We start from the raw sequence: 16,080 nt of genomic DNA on the forward strand, positions 1-16,080 counted from the left end.
AATTCTTCTCCACAGGCCTTCCCATGAGCTGTGGTCTTCACCACGAGCCATGAAGTGGCTCGTGAAGGAGAGCCCATTTTAGGCACTTTTGGGGAGCTCATTGCCTAGGCTACCACGGACCACACCACGAGTCGTGGTGGTGGTCGTGGTCAGTAGGGCAGTTTCTATTGGGGAGTGGACTGCTCTTGCCTCTCCCTTCGGACCTTGCCCACCTCCTTGACTCTTACCCTCTCGTTTTAGTTCTAGTTTAGTCTACAAATATCTGGAATGTTACACTGTCGAACCCCTCCATGTTGCCGAGCTTGGTTGGTAATCACGTGACTCAACTTTCGGATAGCATCCCTGAACTCATCATTAGTAACTTCTCCTTGGGGTTGCACTTCTGCTGCATTCGGTACCCTTTGATTATGGGGATCAACATTCATCCTAGCAGGACGACGTCGAACAACTCTCTGTGGAGGCATGATCTGAAAGATATGCACAAGCACAAATTAGAAAGAAACTTTTATAGAGATGAATTGTATCACAAGAAAAGAGTATGAAAGAAGTGAGATAGCTCCTAAATATTGTTGCCTTATAATTATAGATGTGGCTTGCTTCACACTGATTACTAGCACTCTAGAGACACAACTTTCTTGACACCCGATGAATGTTAAACTCTATGCTTTGATACCAAGTTTATCACACGCCAAGCCTACACCCTAGGCATGGTCAGCACTACAGAACCATTATAGGCCCTATGTAAACCCTTAGCCTGGCTAAGTATTTAGCGGAAGATTGACTCAATAATAAAACAACTTAAAAAATAAAGTTTACTCAACTATCTCAAAATGATAAACTCAGAAATGTTTAAAGAAACATTCAAATGGCCCTAAGGGCTACTCAAGTTTAGAACATTACTAACTTAAATAAAAAAGACTCATGAACTATTTCCTTCTATCTACCTATGAAGACTCTACTAACTGATTTGGGCGTCGACACAATGCCTACGACATCCTAACAACAAAAATGAAATGATAAAACATAAATGAGGGATCCTCTGGAAGAAAGGAGGCTCATCAAAAAACTCTCAAATTGCAACTGAATCAACGAAGTATTGGTTGATGATTCTGGTTACCTGTATCTGCATTATGAAATGATTAATGCCAAATAGCGTCAATACATGGAATGTATGAGCATGTAGGGGAACATTGAACATAACCTGCAATCTTGAACTGATAAAAATAAGACATACTCACCTCAGCTCTACTCAACTCATGGATACTCAACACAATGCAATATTAAACGACCATACAAGTGCAGTTTATATAAAGCATTTAAAACAGTAGATAGCAACTCAATGTATTCAAAAATACAATATAATATATATACATATATATATATATTTGTATGTAAAAATACAAAATAAACTCTGTAACGACCCGGAAAATGATAGAGTGAAACTNATGTAAAAATACAAAATAAACTCTGTTTGGGAGATTCTCTAACCGACAACAATTACAATGAGGTATGTGATGATACAACGTATCGCCTACACTCCTAGAACTGTCATATACATTGNAAGTCTAGAAAGTCTTCCGCTTGCTATTGTTTTTTTTAATGAAATGTTTTCTTGGTAAAGAAAGTTTTTAATTCCTTATAGTTTTAGTGTCTATGCGATGAATGAATGCTAAGAGGCTTGTATTAGACCTCTTCGAGGTTGAGTACGCCGGTTACGACTAGGGGGTGATCCCGGGTCGTGACAAACTCTGTTTGGGAGATTCTCTAACCGACAACAATTACAATGAGGTATGTGATGATACAACATTTCGCCCACACTCCTAGAACTATCATATACCTTGCCGGGGTATAGAACTCCTCAACTAAGTGGATCCACTAGTCTATGCTTAAAAACTAATAAAGAATCGTTTAAAAGCATGACCCTTTCTACCCACGTTGACTACATAGTTTATGGGGTTGTGAGTTGTTAGAACTTTCCCCCATATTGGTGCTAGATACTACTCCAATAATATAACGTAGCTCATATATTTTAGCAAATAATTTCCTCTTCCTCAACTTTGAGATTATAACTCAAAAGGTTTCTCTTAAAATAGATAGTACTCAATACTCTTCATGAACTCTTTTTGGAAATCAGTGTTTCCTCTTTTCTTAAACGTAAAAATATTTCTCTTGGGAATACTTAGTTTCCATATATTCATTTTTGAAAAAAATGAAGCCCAACTTTACTTTTTCTTAACTCAAGTACTCAAGGCTTAAAATAAGTTTAAAAGATTGTAAAGACATCTCAAAATGACTCGAAAGAACTCTGAAGACTTAACTCTTAACTCTACCTTGAATTTGAATTATTAATTCAAGGTTTGTGATTCATATTATGAATGATCTCTTGATGTTCAGATGTAACATAGAGTAGGAAAAATCTATAGGTAGTAAAGGTACACTTTAAAAGGACTTAGACTAAGAAAACGATGGGAAATGGGTGGGGGTAGGTAACCCTGGCGCACTGCTGGAGCGGGGCACCAACCCCTGAACTTCAGAGACTGGTTTCTGGTGCACAGCTGGCGCACCGACCAAGACCTTCTGGTGCATCAAGGGCACACCACCCAAGACCTACTGACGCATCGAAGGCGTGTCGCCCCATACCTCTGGAGCATCGGGGGCGCATCTCCCTAGCATCTCTCCAGAACTTCCCGATGAATTTTTCTTCTCATTTTTGTACCCTAATTCATCTAGAATTGATTTCTTTTCTCAAGTTTTCCTTAGATTCATTTACCCAATACAAGTACATGAGAATCTACTAAAAAACAAGCCTCAAACTCATACATCTATCTCAAAAACTCATCAAACCTATCCTAATTCAAGAACCAAAGCAATACTTCAAGAATACTTCTTAAATTCACCAATATTTTTTGGATGAATTTGAATACGTAAATCATGATTGGTGTATGGGTGGACGAACCCAATACTATGAAAATATGGTGAAACAAATCCTTGATACGCAAGAAACCTTGATTGTTCTTCATTTTGTTCAGTTTCCTTCTTCTTGAACTCTTCTCAAAACGCTAAGCATTTATTAGGATTGTAGAATTGACCGAAATAAAATTTGACCCAAAAATATTTACTAAATTTGTTTTAATATGATGGGGTAAGGAAAAGACCAAAATACCCCTAACTAATTCAGGTAACTTCCCTTAACTGGACAGGCTAACATTAAATGGGCATATCTCCCTCATATGAGCTCAAAATTTAGCAAACTTGGTGGTATTCGAAAGATGATTCAAAGATCTTTCATTTGATATCTTATGGACCACCTTACTCGTCATGTAATGAATGTTATGGTCATTTGAATTTGACCCAAAATTTACAATTTAAGAATAACTTGTAAAATTTTAGATTTGGCTCTTTCCAAATTAGTTTTCTCTAGATTTAACTATTTCAAATAACAAGGTGTTACAGGTAGAAACATGACCATCATTCTAGGATTACACTCCATACCTTACGAAATTAGCAGGACTATGCCAAATTCACTAAATATGAGTTTTTCAATGAGTGTGTAGCATTCATGGGGCACGTTGTGTCAAATGATTGGATTATTGTCAATCTGTCGATTAATGAGGCAATTCATGGTTGATATTTGGCCTACTTCCCCTACTAAATTAGTTTAGTTTCATCAGATTATCGGGCTACAACAAATGGTTTTTGGAGTAATTTTCTGTTATTGTTGCATCGTTGACTAGGTTCACTTATAAGAATGTCCATTTCAGTGGTCTGACGAGTGTGAGACAAGCTTTCTGAAACTAAAGGCCTTGTTGACTTCAATGCCAATTATGATTCTTCCAATTAAAGGTTATGGGTTTACCATTTACTGTGATGCTTCCTATGTTCCCTAGATGCTAGAGTGACCTTAATCTTAGATAACATAGGGGGCTGGAGTTGCAGAATGACTATGATATTTATATTATTTATCACCCTAGCAAGGCTATTATGTTAGCATATGTCTTGAGCTACAAGGTAGCGAGTATAGGGATTTTAGCTTTCTTAGCTATAGAGGAATGATCTTTGTCTTTGCACATCAGGTCATTAGCAAACCGGATGATTCGACTTGATATTTCTAAGCTCGAAACAATGCTTGCTTGTCTAGAGGGTAGATCTTCTATGATGGAACAGATACGGGCACAACAAATTGTGGACTGGAGGTTGAGGGTTCTTCGATATAGGATACTTAGCAACAAGGCAAGGAAACAGACCTAAAACAGAGGGTATTTTCAAGATTGAGGGTCAAATATGTGTTCCTATACATGGAAATTTGGTCAGGGTGATCTCTAAGGAGTCTAGTTTTTCTAAATATTATATTTATCCTATTGCTAAGATGATATACCGTGATCTGAGGAAGCTCTACTTATGGTATGGGATGAAGATGGATATTTCAATATTTGTGGCTAGGTGCTTAAACAGTCATAGTCTAGGTGGTTTTACCCAGCAGGTACCCATTCCAGAGTGGAAGTGGAAGCGCATAACTATGATAGGATTCTTAGCAACAAGTCTAGGAAAGATACCTAAAATCTTTAGGGTATTTTCATGATTGAGGGTCATATTTGTGTTCCTAGAGTTGGAAATTTGACCAGGCTGATCTCTCTTGAGGTTTATTTATCTAACTATTATATCCATCCTAGTTCTAAGAAGATATACTGTGCTCTCAAGAAGCATTACTTTTGATGTGGGATGGAGAGGGACATTTCAACATTTGTGGCTAAGTGCTTAAAGTTTCACCAGGTGCTGGTGACGTACGTGCACTATGGGTCAAGTGGTTTGACCCAGCAGCTATCCATTCCATAGTGGAAGTGGGAGCGCATAGATATGGACATTTTGGTAGCCTTTCCATGTACTTTTTGGAGTTTTGATTTTAATTGGTTGATCGTGGATCGATTAACTCATTTTCTACTGGTTCAGACGACCTACAATTTAGAGAGATTGGCTCGAATTTACATTAAGGAGATTGTGTGTTTACATAGGGTGTTGGTGTCTATCATTTCACATCACGGTACTCAGTTATGTTAATAATGTTTTAGGTCTATTTGGAGAAGTTGGGTACCCAATTTGAGTTCAGTATGGCTTTTCATTCTCAGAGTGACGGTCTGTTTGAAAGGACTATTCGGGTCTTAGAGAACATGCTTCAGACATGTGTTATTACTTTCGGAGGTTAGTAGGACCTGTTTACTCTAAAGGAAACTGATTATTATAATAACTACCATTCGATTATTCTAATGGCTCAATTTGACGCATTGTATGGTAGGAGTTGTCGTTCTCTAACAGGGTAGTTTTAATGCCTTCAATGATAGGATGTGGGGCACCAATTTGTTGTGTGATTCGATGGATAATGTTTGTATGATCTAGAAGTGACTTTGTACAACCTAGAGTCGGCACAAGAGCTATTCAGATAAAAAAGTTTAGACCCTGGAGATCACGTTGGGTGATCGGGTATTTTTGTGATTGTCGCCATAAAGGCTGTGATGAGATTCATGAGGAAGGGCAAGCTTAGAGCTAGGATTATTGTCCATTTTGATATTCTGAGGTAGATTAGAGATGTTTCTTATGAGTTTCCCTTACCTCCAACACTTTTAAGAGTTCACCCTGTCTTTTATGTTCTTATGTTGAAAAAGTATGTTCCTGATGAGTCTCACATGCTTTAGTGGGATATGGTTCAAGTTGATGAGTCATTCGCTTTTGAGGAGAAGCCTATGGCTATTCTATACATGAATGTTATGAGGTTGCTGTCTAAGGAGATTACATAAGTAAAGGTTCAGTGGAGGCATTGTCTAGATGAGGAGGCTACTTGGGAGAATAAGCTTAACTTGCGAACCAGATAACCTTATCTTTTCGTGCCTTGAGGTACCTTTTCTTTCATTAACTTTCAAGGAGGAAAGTCGTTTTAGCAGTAAATGTTGTAATGAACTTCATGGTCATTTGCATGTCTTTCTATGCTATTAGTGTTTTGCCCCTGTGTGTAGTTTTCTTGTGGTGTTTGTGTTTTGTTGGGATTAGCGGCATGCGTCTTGAGTTGGTGAGGAGAATTTTGTGTGTGGTTTCCTTTTTTGGAAGTTCTTAAGTGAGGATTTACTTTAGTGAACATCATGAGATTTTTGTGTCGGATGAGAATTCTGGCAGTTCCATTAGCTCTAAAAGGACAATTTTTGTCTAGTGGCATGTTTTTTTAGGTCCCAAGACTTTCGGTGCAAGTTTGAACTATAAGTTGTTTTAGTATTGAAGCTTGGCTAAATTTTGACTTCAGTCAACATTCTTGGTAAAGGCACTCGAATGATAATTCTGTCAACGTGGTTAGCTCTAGAATATCGAGCTTGGTGTACAATGACCTTTGGTTCAGATCCTGACGTGATGGAGATGACTTTGTGGCATTCATGGACTTGTTTCTGTGTTTTCTTGGTTAATATTGAATTGAGCCAACAGTCTAACGAGACGACCTCCATTGGTTGTTTCATGATTTTCTTGAGTTCGGAATGTCATTTAGAATTAAATAACATTCTTTGTATGCATTAATAGGACCTTGAATGAATCTTGACGGTCCATTCAAAGATTGGAGCATTATTGATCAAACTGTTGATGCAATAGTTATTGGTGTGGATTCTTTAGTGGCGCTTGACAACTTTGGCAATAGTCGCTTAAGAGTCCTGCGTGTCGCTCTAGCATAAAGGCTTTAGGGAGCAAGGGCCGCTTTTGCCTCACGAGCGTCTTGGAGCTGGGTCACTTTAGTGGCCAGCTGACCACATTTGCGTTTGCCGCTTATGTTGCCACATGACCACTTTACTGCATATCATTGAAGTTTTTTCCACATGACCGCTTTACCGTTTAAGTTGCCACATGCCTCTTTACTGAACACTATCTTCAGAGAAATGCATCTGAAAGATAAAGATCTTCCTTGCCTCTCCCTTTTTGATTGTTCTACATTCAGAATAGTTGAAACAAATGCATCACATATTAGTTTTGGAGACATTTTAAAGAAAATAAAGAATATATCATTTCATTTGCATCCAAGCATATGAATAAAGCCCAACAAAATTATCCAACAATATAAAAGGTAACTTCAGTAATAGTGTTATGTATTTCTAAATTTCAAGTTGATTTACTTAATAAAACTTTTTCATAGCAAATTGATTGTAAAGCTGCAATATCTATTTTTCTTAAGGATGTTCAAAACCTGGCCTCTAAAAATATATTTTCTAGATGAAAAGCTATTTTGTCTATTTTTGATTTTTGATATATTTTTTGTCTTGATATAAAATATATCAAAGGGAGCTCAAACTCTATTCCAAATTTTCTTACTTTAGAATTATTGCAGAATAGGTAAATTATGGGTAGAAAAAAGAAAATAAAACTCTTGGATTTTTCAACCGTTACTCCACAAAATAAAATAAAAAAAGAAATCACCCCATATATCATCAAGTCAATCACGAAGTGCAAGCTGTTGCCAAACAACAAACAATTGAAATTGCTCCTAAGCAACCCTCAGTAGATGTAGCTGGCCAAGCCAGCCTTGATAAGAAACATTAGCAAATTATAGTGTGAAGGGATTCCTTAGTTATATATCTTGGAGAATACAAATACAATTTTAATCTCAAGTACAAAAAAATGGGCTGACTGATATCAACCAATTCTGACATTCTGAACAAAGGAAGACCTGATGAGCTGATTCAAGGCCATTCTTCCGCTTCCTCATCTCGTTTTCTGGCTACTGTTAGCACTACCAAAAACACAGTGAAGGTAGAAAGCCCAGTAATTTTGTATTTGATCTTTTACAAAATATTGTCATGGTGTGTCCTATACCAAGCAAACAAAATTCTTCACCTATACCTCAACAAAATTCTTCTCATGGAGGATCAGCATCTAATAACCCAACATAGTTCAAGAATGATAGTGTATACCCATTGATAAAAATTTAATCTAATTTTTTTTATTTCCAACCCCATAAGGTAGCCAAGAAAATGCTTAGCCCTCCCTAAAATTTATCAAAACAAACATTTGCATGTACACATGAATTTTATAAGTTCATCCTCATAGATACCCGATCTTGCTTATTAAACAACATAAAGATAATCAAACACAAATATGTAAATTATAAAATAATCTAACAAAAGGAATGAGTCATTCACTTAACCAAGTACAAAAACACTTTTCCAATAATTTGATGCCCAAAAATATGATTATTTTGATTACGAAAAAGCATGGATAAATGCCTTCACTTTCCAAATAACAGTGGCAAACATTCTTGGTTTCTTCTATGGGGGAAACAATTAGTCTCTCAATTTACCCAATAATTTTTACATCAATGGTGGCCTATCTATGATCACAAATGTTATATCCTTCCTCCACTAGTATATGAAGAATATGATGTTTTTTGATGATCACAAAATTCATATGCTCTTAAAATTTCCAAAAGGTTTCACATTACGTGGATATATTCCTTGAAGTTTAATGTGTTCCACAAACAAGACAGACCTAAAGTACTCTCATTATTATCCCTCCAAGGTGATTTCAAAAGGTATAAGAGTTGGAACCACTCGAAATCTAATGTGCCAGAAGTAGATAAATGGTTCTTGTGCAGACCAGGACAGATGACTACAATAGATGCCACTAAAATTTCATTCCTGCAACTAAAATCCACAACTAGACAGCTCAAGTAGCTAAGGAGATTTCATCAAACAAATGAAAAAAAAGATCTCCAACGAATCAAAGCTGATCTCCCCAACAATCAATCACATACGTATGAGAAATTCAATTATGAAGATGAAGAAGGCATATATTTTCAGCCAATTAAACATCTTAATGACATCACAAAACATCATAAAAATGATGTCACCTATAACATTAGCATGTATTGGCTGAAATTATTGTGGGTTATACTATAACACAACTATAACACTTTTTACTATAACATATATGTGCCTGATGATGTGGGGGAATAATTGGATAGAAACTATTGAGTCACACCCATCCCAACAAATTTACAATCGAAAGTATTCTCAACAATCTTCAACACACCAACCTTTTATGGCTGAAGATATGCTAAGCCCTAATGGCACAACAAGATGGGCAATTGGAAGCAACTCCCAAGAAATAACATTTTTTATTGCTTGTGTAAGGTCTTTTACATTTCTTGCAAATATTTCACTTTCAAATTCTTGATTTTTCATAATTACTACACAAATGACATTTCTTCTCAAAAAATTATTATAAAGCTCCATAAAGGGGCTAAAGTTAGATTTTTCACTTAGGACATTTAAAGCAAAATATAAATTATGGTTTCTTATTCCATAGAAATCAATATAAGAGATGACATAAAAAGTAACTGTAATAGAAATGCAGATGAGGAAGACATAAAAGGATAAGTAGAAAGCTAAGTTAGACAATATTGGAGCAAGGAAGACTCTTCAAGAGCTTGAAGTTGAAAGGTAGAGAGACATTCTCAAATTTGAATGAGTATTAAAAATACACTCTCTTATTTTGAAGAAAACATTCCCTTCACTTTCCATAAGTTCTAGAAATCCAAGTCATAAAAAAGTAGTCCTCAGAAAATTAAAAATTAAAAATTGCAACCACTTAAGAAAAAACTTTCACTGTAGAAAGTCCTTATGATGAGTTCGAGTTGTTGCTTATAGCATTGGCTTATCATGTTGATGATTCACTTTGAAATTTTTCTATTCCTTGAAACTTGACACTTGGTGTCCCTGCCACCTGCATATGTAGAAAATTACTTTCTATATAAAATAGGTAAAGAGGAGTAAGCAAAGTCTGATTGAAGTACAAACCTGATCAAAAGAGTAAACTTGATCATACTCACTTCCATGTTCATTAGGTAGGATCGAACTTGAAGCTCCAATATTCTGATAGAGATAATCCATATTATGAAAATTCAAATACGCGTCACAATTTTCCCACTCATTTAAATCACTTATGTCATTAACACATGTATTTGATGTTGCAACAGTATTGCTTGGCACAAACATGTTTTGTTCACCGATGTATTGCTGAAAATTAGTATTTGCTGCGCCTGGTCCTTTGATTATCGCATTCCCACCATTCATATCAGTCATCATTGCACTAGTTGAATTTGTTGTTACATAGACTTGATTGAGACTTGAGCTGTAATCATTTTGAGCTTCACGATTCAAGTTGTAATCATGATGATCACCACTATTAGACTACATGTAAAAATTACTATTAGTGCTCTCAATAATTGGGCCTTCCGAACCAAACAACAGGTCATGTTGTTGTTGCAGCGTACCACCATCACTATTTTGGCCCGACAAAAATGGGTTGAGATAGTGTTGTTGAACGTGAAGTTCTGGATGACAGAGTTGTTGCTCAGTTGAACTAGCATAAATATTGTTGGTATTAACTGGTGAAAACTCCGGGTCTCCATGAATTTGATTGGGTACATTTGTTTGAAGATCAAGTATTCTCCCAGATATTTTATAGCTACTTGTTTCAATTCTTTGTTGGGAACCACTTGAAGATCCCTGTTGAATATATGTTTGCTCTTCTAAAGGTCTCCTTTGGTTGATACGACATCTCTGAAAGGAGAATAATCAAAGAAAAATGGGACTATGAAATTATTTATCATCGTAACACATTTTTAAGGTATGTTTGAAATGCTTGAAATAAGTCTTTTTTAATAGTAAAAAAGTTGTATTGGATAAAACTAAATGAAAAAATTATTTTCAGTTAAATTTGATGAGAATATTTTTTCAATGAATAATCACTACGAAAAATAGTTTAAATTAGCATTGAATAAGAGTGTTCTAAACATGCAATGAAAGTAATTGCTAGTCCTAATATATTAGCGAGTGGTTTGATAAAACTTTTGAATAGTAAAGATGATATAATTTCCAACATTTACATGCAAAAGTGATGCAAAATTAAATTTTATCCCAATAAATGATTTCTGATACACCAACAACATAATCAATGAAGTCTAATCAAGCGGGTCTGGGAAAGTACAGTGTAAGAAGACCTTAACATTACCTCCGGAGGTAGCTAAATGATTTTTTTGATATAACATTAGTATCCAGATAATTGTAGTAAATGGATCTCACAAGTATTGATGAAAAATCATCCCACACAAAATATTTTCTAGTAACCAATAGTACAATAAAATAATTTGATAAAAAATATATTTTTACCAAACAAGTACCCCTTAACAAAGACACACACACATATTCATGTGAAGTATGTATGATTAAATATAATCCATTTATAATTAAGATACACCGATTAAAAAAAATGAAACAATAAATTTGTTCAATTATTTGTGTGAAGATCCTTTAATTATTTTAAGAATGTACCTGAAGATAATTGGCAACTTGCATCCTGGTAAGACCTGGCACATTCATTATCTCGAGTATCTTTTTTGGTAAGCAACCTACATGATCCATTAGAATGTACCTTTAATTTAATCACTACAACAATATTCCTAAATCAATATGAGATACATGTAAATAAAATAATCACTATACATTAACTACAAAAAAAATTAATGTACGTTAGCTCTAAGTATGAATCTCACTATTCATTTCCCTACATATATAGAAACTAATTGTAGAGAAATTTAATTAATAACAAGGTAAACTTACGTCCATCACCAAGTCGTTCTGTAGCTTCCTTGAATTTTTCACGGAGATCCATAGTCCATTCTATGTAGTCATTTCGCTTCAGAGTCTTATCAACACACGTACTTTGTCTTTCTCCTTTGTGAATCACTTTTTTGCCTTTTCTGCATCTCTTGCTCCTCAATTTGTATGTTCCTCTTTCAGTCTGATGGATACTAATAGTTTGTTCCTCATTATTAATAGACCTAATCTTCTCTCCAACGTGTCCTTTATTTCCCACAATGTTTTCATTACCAATGTTATAAACATATTTCATGTGATCTCCTTTTGGATCAAGTCCTTCTCTCACTTTGTCTCTTTGTAATTTCTTCCTTAATACAAATTGCCACAAGTATTTCATAATATTTTCGTCAAGTGACTTTTCCATATACAAGTATGTTCCATTGTCAAAAGCATTCTTTGCAAAGAGTTTATCGTGTTCATCACATACAACTGCGGAATTATTTTGATAAGTTCATAATAAGAATTAAATTATATTATACATCATGTGAATAGTTAATTTATTGCAAACTTTATATATTGTAACAGTAATATTGTGACATAGAACTATATATCATATCACTATATAAAAAAGGAACGATTAGGATTGTATAACTTCTGTTTTTAAACAACAAAAATCTTCACTTATTGTATTTAATGATGGTCTATCAAAAGTTATTTTAGGTATGTTTGGACTATTTAGCGATGAATTTCATGGTTAATATTTTCTCATAGTGTATTTACTAAAATAAATAACTTTAACCACCAAACCATAAAATCATATAAGATATCCATCTAAAAAGTATGTGATTAGTTATTTTCATTTATATAAACTTAATTTATATATTGTAACAGTAATGTAACAAAATAACTATTTATTTTACAAAAACTATTATTTTGCAATGAATAATTCTTGTTGATGAACAACAAAAATTCATTGCTAATCTTATTTAATGATATCTTATATTAAATTCACTTAGCTACAAACAATTTAACAACAAATTAATGATGAACTTCACTGCTAGTTATTTATTTGTAGTGTATTAATTAAAATGACTGATCTTATCAACTATAACAGTAAGATGTAAGATAGAACAAATACTTACAGAGAGTGACAATATCTAAGGCATCTGCTTGTTTCAAGAGTTTAAAACAAAGCGAATCCGGTGAATGGACATTGACTATCACCACATCAACTTTTTCCTTTCCTTGTGAGAGAATTGACATTGCCACTGGAATCCTATCAACTGTTGTAACTGGATATATCCATACATTTTGGAAGTCAGTGATGAACATGAAAAGGATATACACACATATCTATCAGTAAGAGGATCTGCTTATTTATCTTTCAAATTCAATTATGAAGTTTGATGTGATATTGCTCCACTTTACCCTATTCAAGTGCATTTATCGATCAACTTATATTGTAATTGTTGTGTAACATATAATAGGTCAGATTCACATAAAACAATTATAAGTAATATTATTTTATGTTAAATAATTTAATTATATGGAATATCAAAGATACTATTGGAGGATACTACTATTTATTATAATTTATCTAATGACTTGTCAAAAGTAAATAATCCCTAAATAGATAAAATATTACCGAGGCAAGATATAATAGGATAGACGTTAAGAGATAATTTTATTTCATGAATATGTAACTAAGAAATTTGAAGATTTAGAAAAGTATTTTAATGGATATATCAATATAATCTAATATTTCAGTTTACTTTCTATTTTCCTAAACATGACCTTTTATTGTTGACATCAATAGGATAATTAATCCGATTTATTTAAAGATATTAATTGAAAGCAATCTATAAAAACCACATGTTATTAGTTGTCTCATATATGATCATATTATTTTTCTTATTTATTGGGAATCGAATTTATGTATGGTAATTAAACTACAAACAGTAAAAAGAAATAAGCTAACAAAAGAGTCTTAAACTACTATAGAATAATGAGCTGCAAATTGACAAAATACTCTTCAAGAAAAAGGTGTTACATATTATAATAGTACTTAATGGANAAACTACAAACAGTAAAAAGAAATAAGCTAACAAAAGAGTCTTAAACTACTATAGAATAATGAGCTGCAAATTGACAAAATACTCTTCTAGAAAAAGGTGTTACATATTAAAATAGTACTTATGGATTATAATGAGGGTATACTTCTACACCAAGTATCTAACATGAAGCTCTAACCCATAATTTAGGCATTGACTTTGTGTTTTAGATATTTCTAAAAGTGGAAAATGAATTTTCAAAAATCTTCTTTATTCTATCATTTTGATTGTTTCGTTACTTTTGTTTGTACTACAAAGTTACTTGCTTTATGTATCTATACTATCGGTACCTACAAAAGTAGCTTGCAAAGATATTCAAGTTAATATGATTTAATACACCTTGGACGTGGAAGAATCAATCAATACTAATAAAATAGTTGAGAGACAAAACAAAAAATATAGAAAAAATCCATAATAAAACACTTGAACTTAACTTTATTTTTTCCAAAATGTGGGGTTTGGCTACTAAAATTGTGAGTTATATACTTGTTTTTGCAAGGTAAAATAGTTCAATAGTTCCATCCTTCTAAGGTAGTTTTCGAGTATAGTAAGATAATTGTAGCATTTATCTAATTTTTAAAAAAATTATGAAAATTGTCCATTGTCTTACCAAATTTAAGTAGAGGTAGTAATCAAACTGTAGTTAGGGTTGAGCCAAAATGAAAAATAATATGTGAAACATAGCCATTTAATTATATTTAAATTTGTTAATTTCAAATTAAGAGAAAGACTATTTTAAAATTTAAGGTGCACGTGCTTAAAAGGATGAAATAAGAAGCATATATTTAAAATAATTAAAAAAATATTTTAAAAAGAAAAATGAATTTGTTCAAATACGAAGTGGGGGAGGGGGGGGATGGAAAAAAAAACAATAGAAAGGCAAAAACTAAACATAGACACATCAACTCTTATCATGCCCTCTCTTCCTTTTTATCTCCCCTCCCATTACCCTAATTTTGTGCCTGCATAACTAAAGTGAATCTATTTTTTTTTACGATTAGAGATAGATCTGTAAAAGTTAAAAGATCTACACCAAAAAAGAATTTTTGAGGGATTTTATTCATCTTTTCGTACAACTCTATTACACTCTAGGTCAATTGACAAAGAACGATTTTCTTGTTTTTTGTACAAAAAGACCAAGTCAAACACATATGTAAGTTGATTAAATAACTAAAATTAACTTAATACTATTTCTCACCATTCCCCCTTTAAAAATCATAATCTTGGTGGAAGAAATTAGACGAGTGTGTAACATGCTTATAGAAAGAACAAAAAATGCAGAATCTAAATTGTTTCTATATAACAATACAAAACTCATTCTTAACAAGTAAAATTACATAAACAAACATAGAAATAATGTTAAGACAACAAGCAAAAGAGAGATCCTAGATTTACAAGATAAACAAAATCTAAAATGGGAACGATGCTAAAATCACAGATGAGATATAAACATCATATCAATTAAATCATCAAAAAAAGTAAAATCATATAAAATTTATTAATATAAACAAACAGGATTTATGAGTTTTGTATAGGTTGTTAAGAGATGTTACCTTGATATTCATTGGACTCCAGTAAATCAGTCATCTTAGTATCAAACTTTGTGCCATGATGTACAAACATCACACAGATTTCTTCAATCAAGCCACAAAAAGGAGTTGTCATAGCATTAATTATATTATTTCTTCAACGATTTGAGAATTAGCCTCTTCTGACAAAACCATCAGGAGATACAAAAACCTAATTTGGTATATAAAAGGTTTAATTTAACAGAGAAATGACTAACTCTTTTGGTAGGTGTGTTTACCATACAAATAATTTTAATTAAATACCAGATAGCCCCTCAAACTTGGCACAATTTATAAATTAAACACCTAAACCTAATTAGGCACTAGATTGAATTTTTACTTAGTAGATACTACAACTAAAAATAAAGGGAAAACCAAGAGAATTAAAACTTCAAAGTGAATCGATACAGAAAATCGAGCAGATTACAAACCCTAAATTCAAGATATGAAGTAGAAATGAACAAAAACAACTAAACCCTACTTATTTTTTAGAGAAAATTGTGATTTTTTTTACAAAAGCAACAAGGGTTAATGGTGGGGAAGAAGAAGCCATGGATTATTTAAGGGAGGGGAAGATGACTGTTGGAGAAAGAGCAAATTTTCGTCAAAATTCACCTTCTAACGCGCCTAGAGGAGGTGAGAACACCTCCTATGAAAGGTCAGCATTTAAGCGTGTAGAAAATAGAGAAATATAAAGTTCTGGGGGGGGGGGGTAATACGACACCCTTGAAGTTGGAGTGTGTAGTTGGGATTTCGGGTATAGATTAGGGGGATTTTAGA

General features: G+C 33.4%; 1 protein-coding gene across 1 annotated transcript; it reads right to left on the reverse strand.

Moving 5' to 3' along the window:
- Window positions 1-242: 242 nt before the first annotated feature.
- On the reverse strand, window positions 243-15,397 carry LOC125857045 (two-component response regulator ARR14-like). The gene is made up of 8 exons (XM_049536721.1): window positions 15,286-15,397; window positions 12,764-12,913; window positions 11,643-12,110; window positions 11,355-11,431; window positions 10,347-10,583; window positions 9,819-10,211; window positions 1,118-1,123; window positions 243-467 (listed from the first exon to the last, which is right to left on the reverse strand). Exons 1-8 carry the CDS (start codon window positions 15,395-15,397, stop codon window positions 243-245), a joined length of 1,668 nt encoding a protein of 555 aa, XP_049392678.1.
- Between the last annotated feature and the right edge of the window lie 683 nt (window positions 15,398-16,080).

This window comes from Solanum stenotomum, chromosome 1 (assembly GCF_019186545.1).
Source record: "Solanum stenotomum isolate F172 chromosome 1, ASM1918654v1, whole genome shotgun sequence".
In the NCBI taxonomy this organism is placed as follows: domain Eukaryota; kingdom Viridiplantae; phylum Streptophyta; class Magnoliopsida; order Solanales; family Solanaceae; genus Solanum; species Solanum stenotomum.

Excerpts from the sequence above, each read along its gene's own strand:
- LOC125857045 (XM_049536721.1), bottom strand. The coding sequence starts at position 15,397 with ATGACAACTCCTTTTTGTGGCTTGATTGAAGAAATCTGTGTGATGTTT. Across the intron at positions 11,432-11,642 it reads AGAACGACTTGGTGATGGAC|GTTGCTTACCAAAAAAGATA; the intron begins GTAAGTTTACCT and ends TGGATCATGTAG. Across the intron at positions 10,584-11,354 it reads AAGTTGCCAATTATCTTCAG|AGATGTCGTATCAACCAAAG; the intron begins GTACATTCTTAA and ends TTCTCCTTTCAG.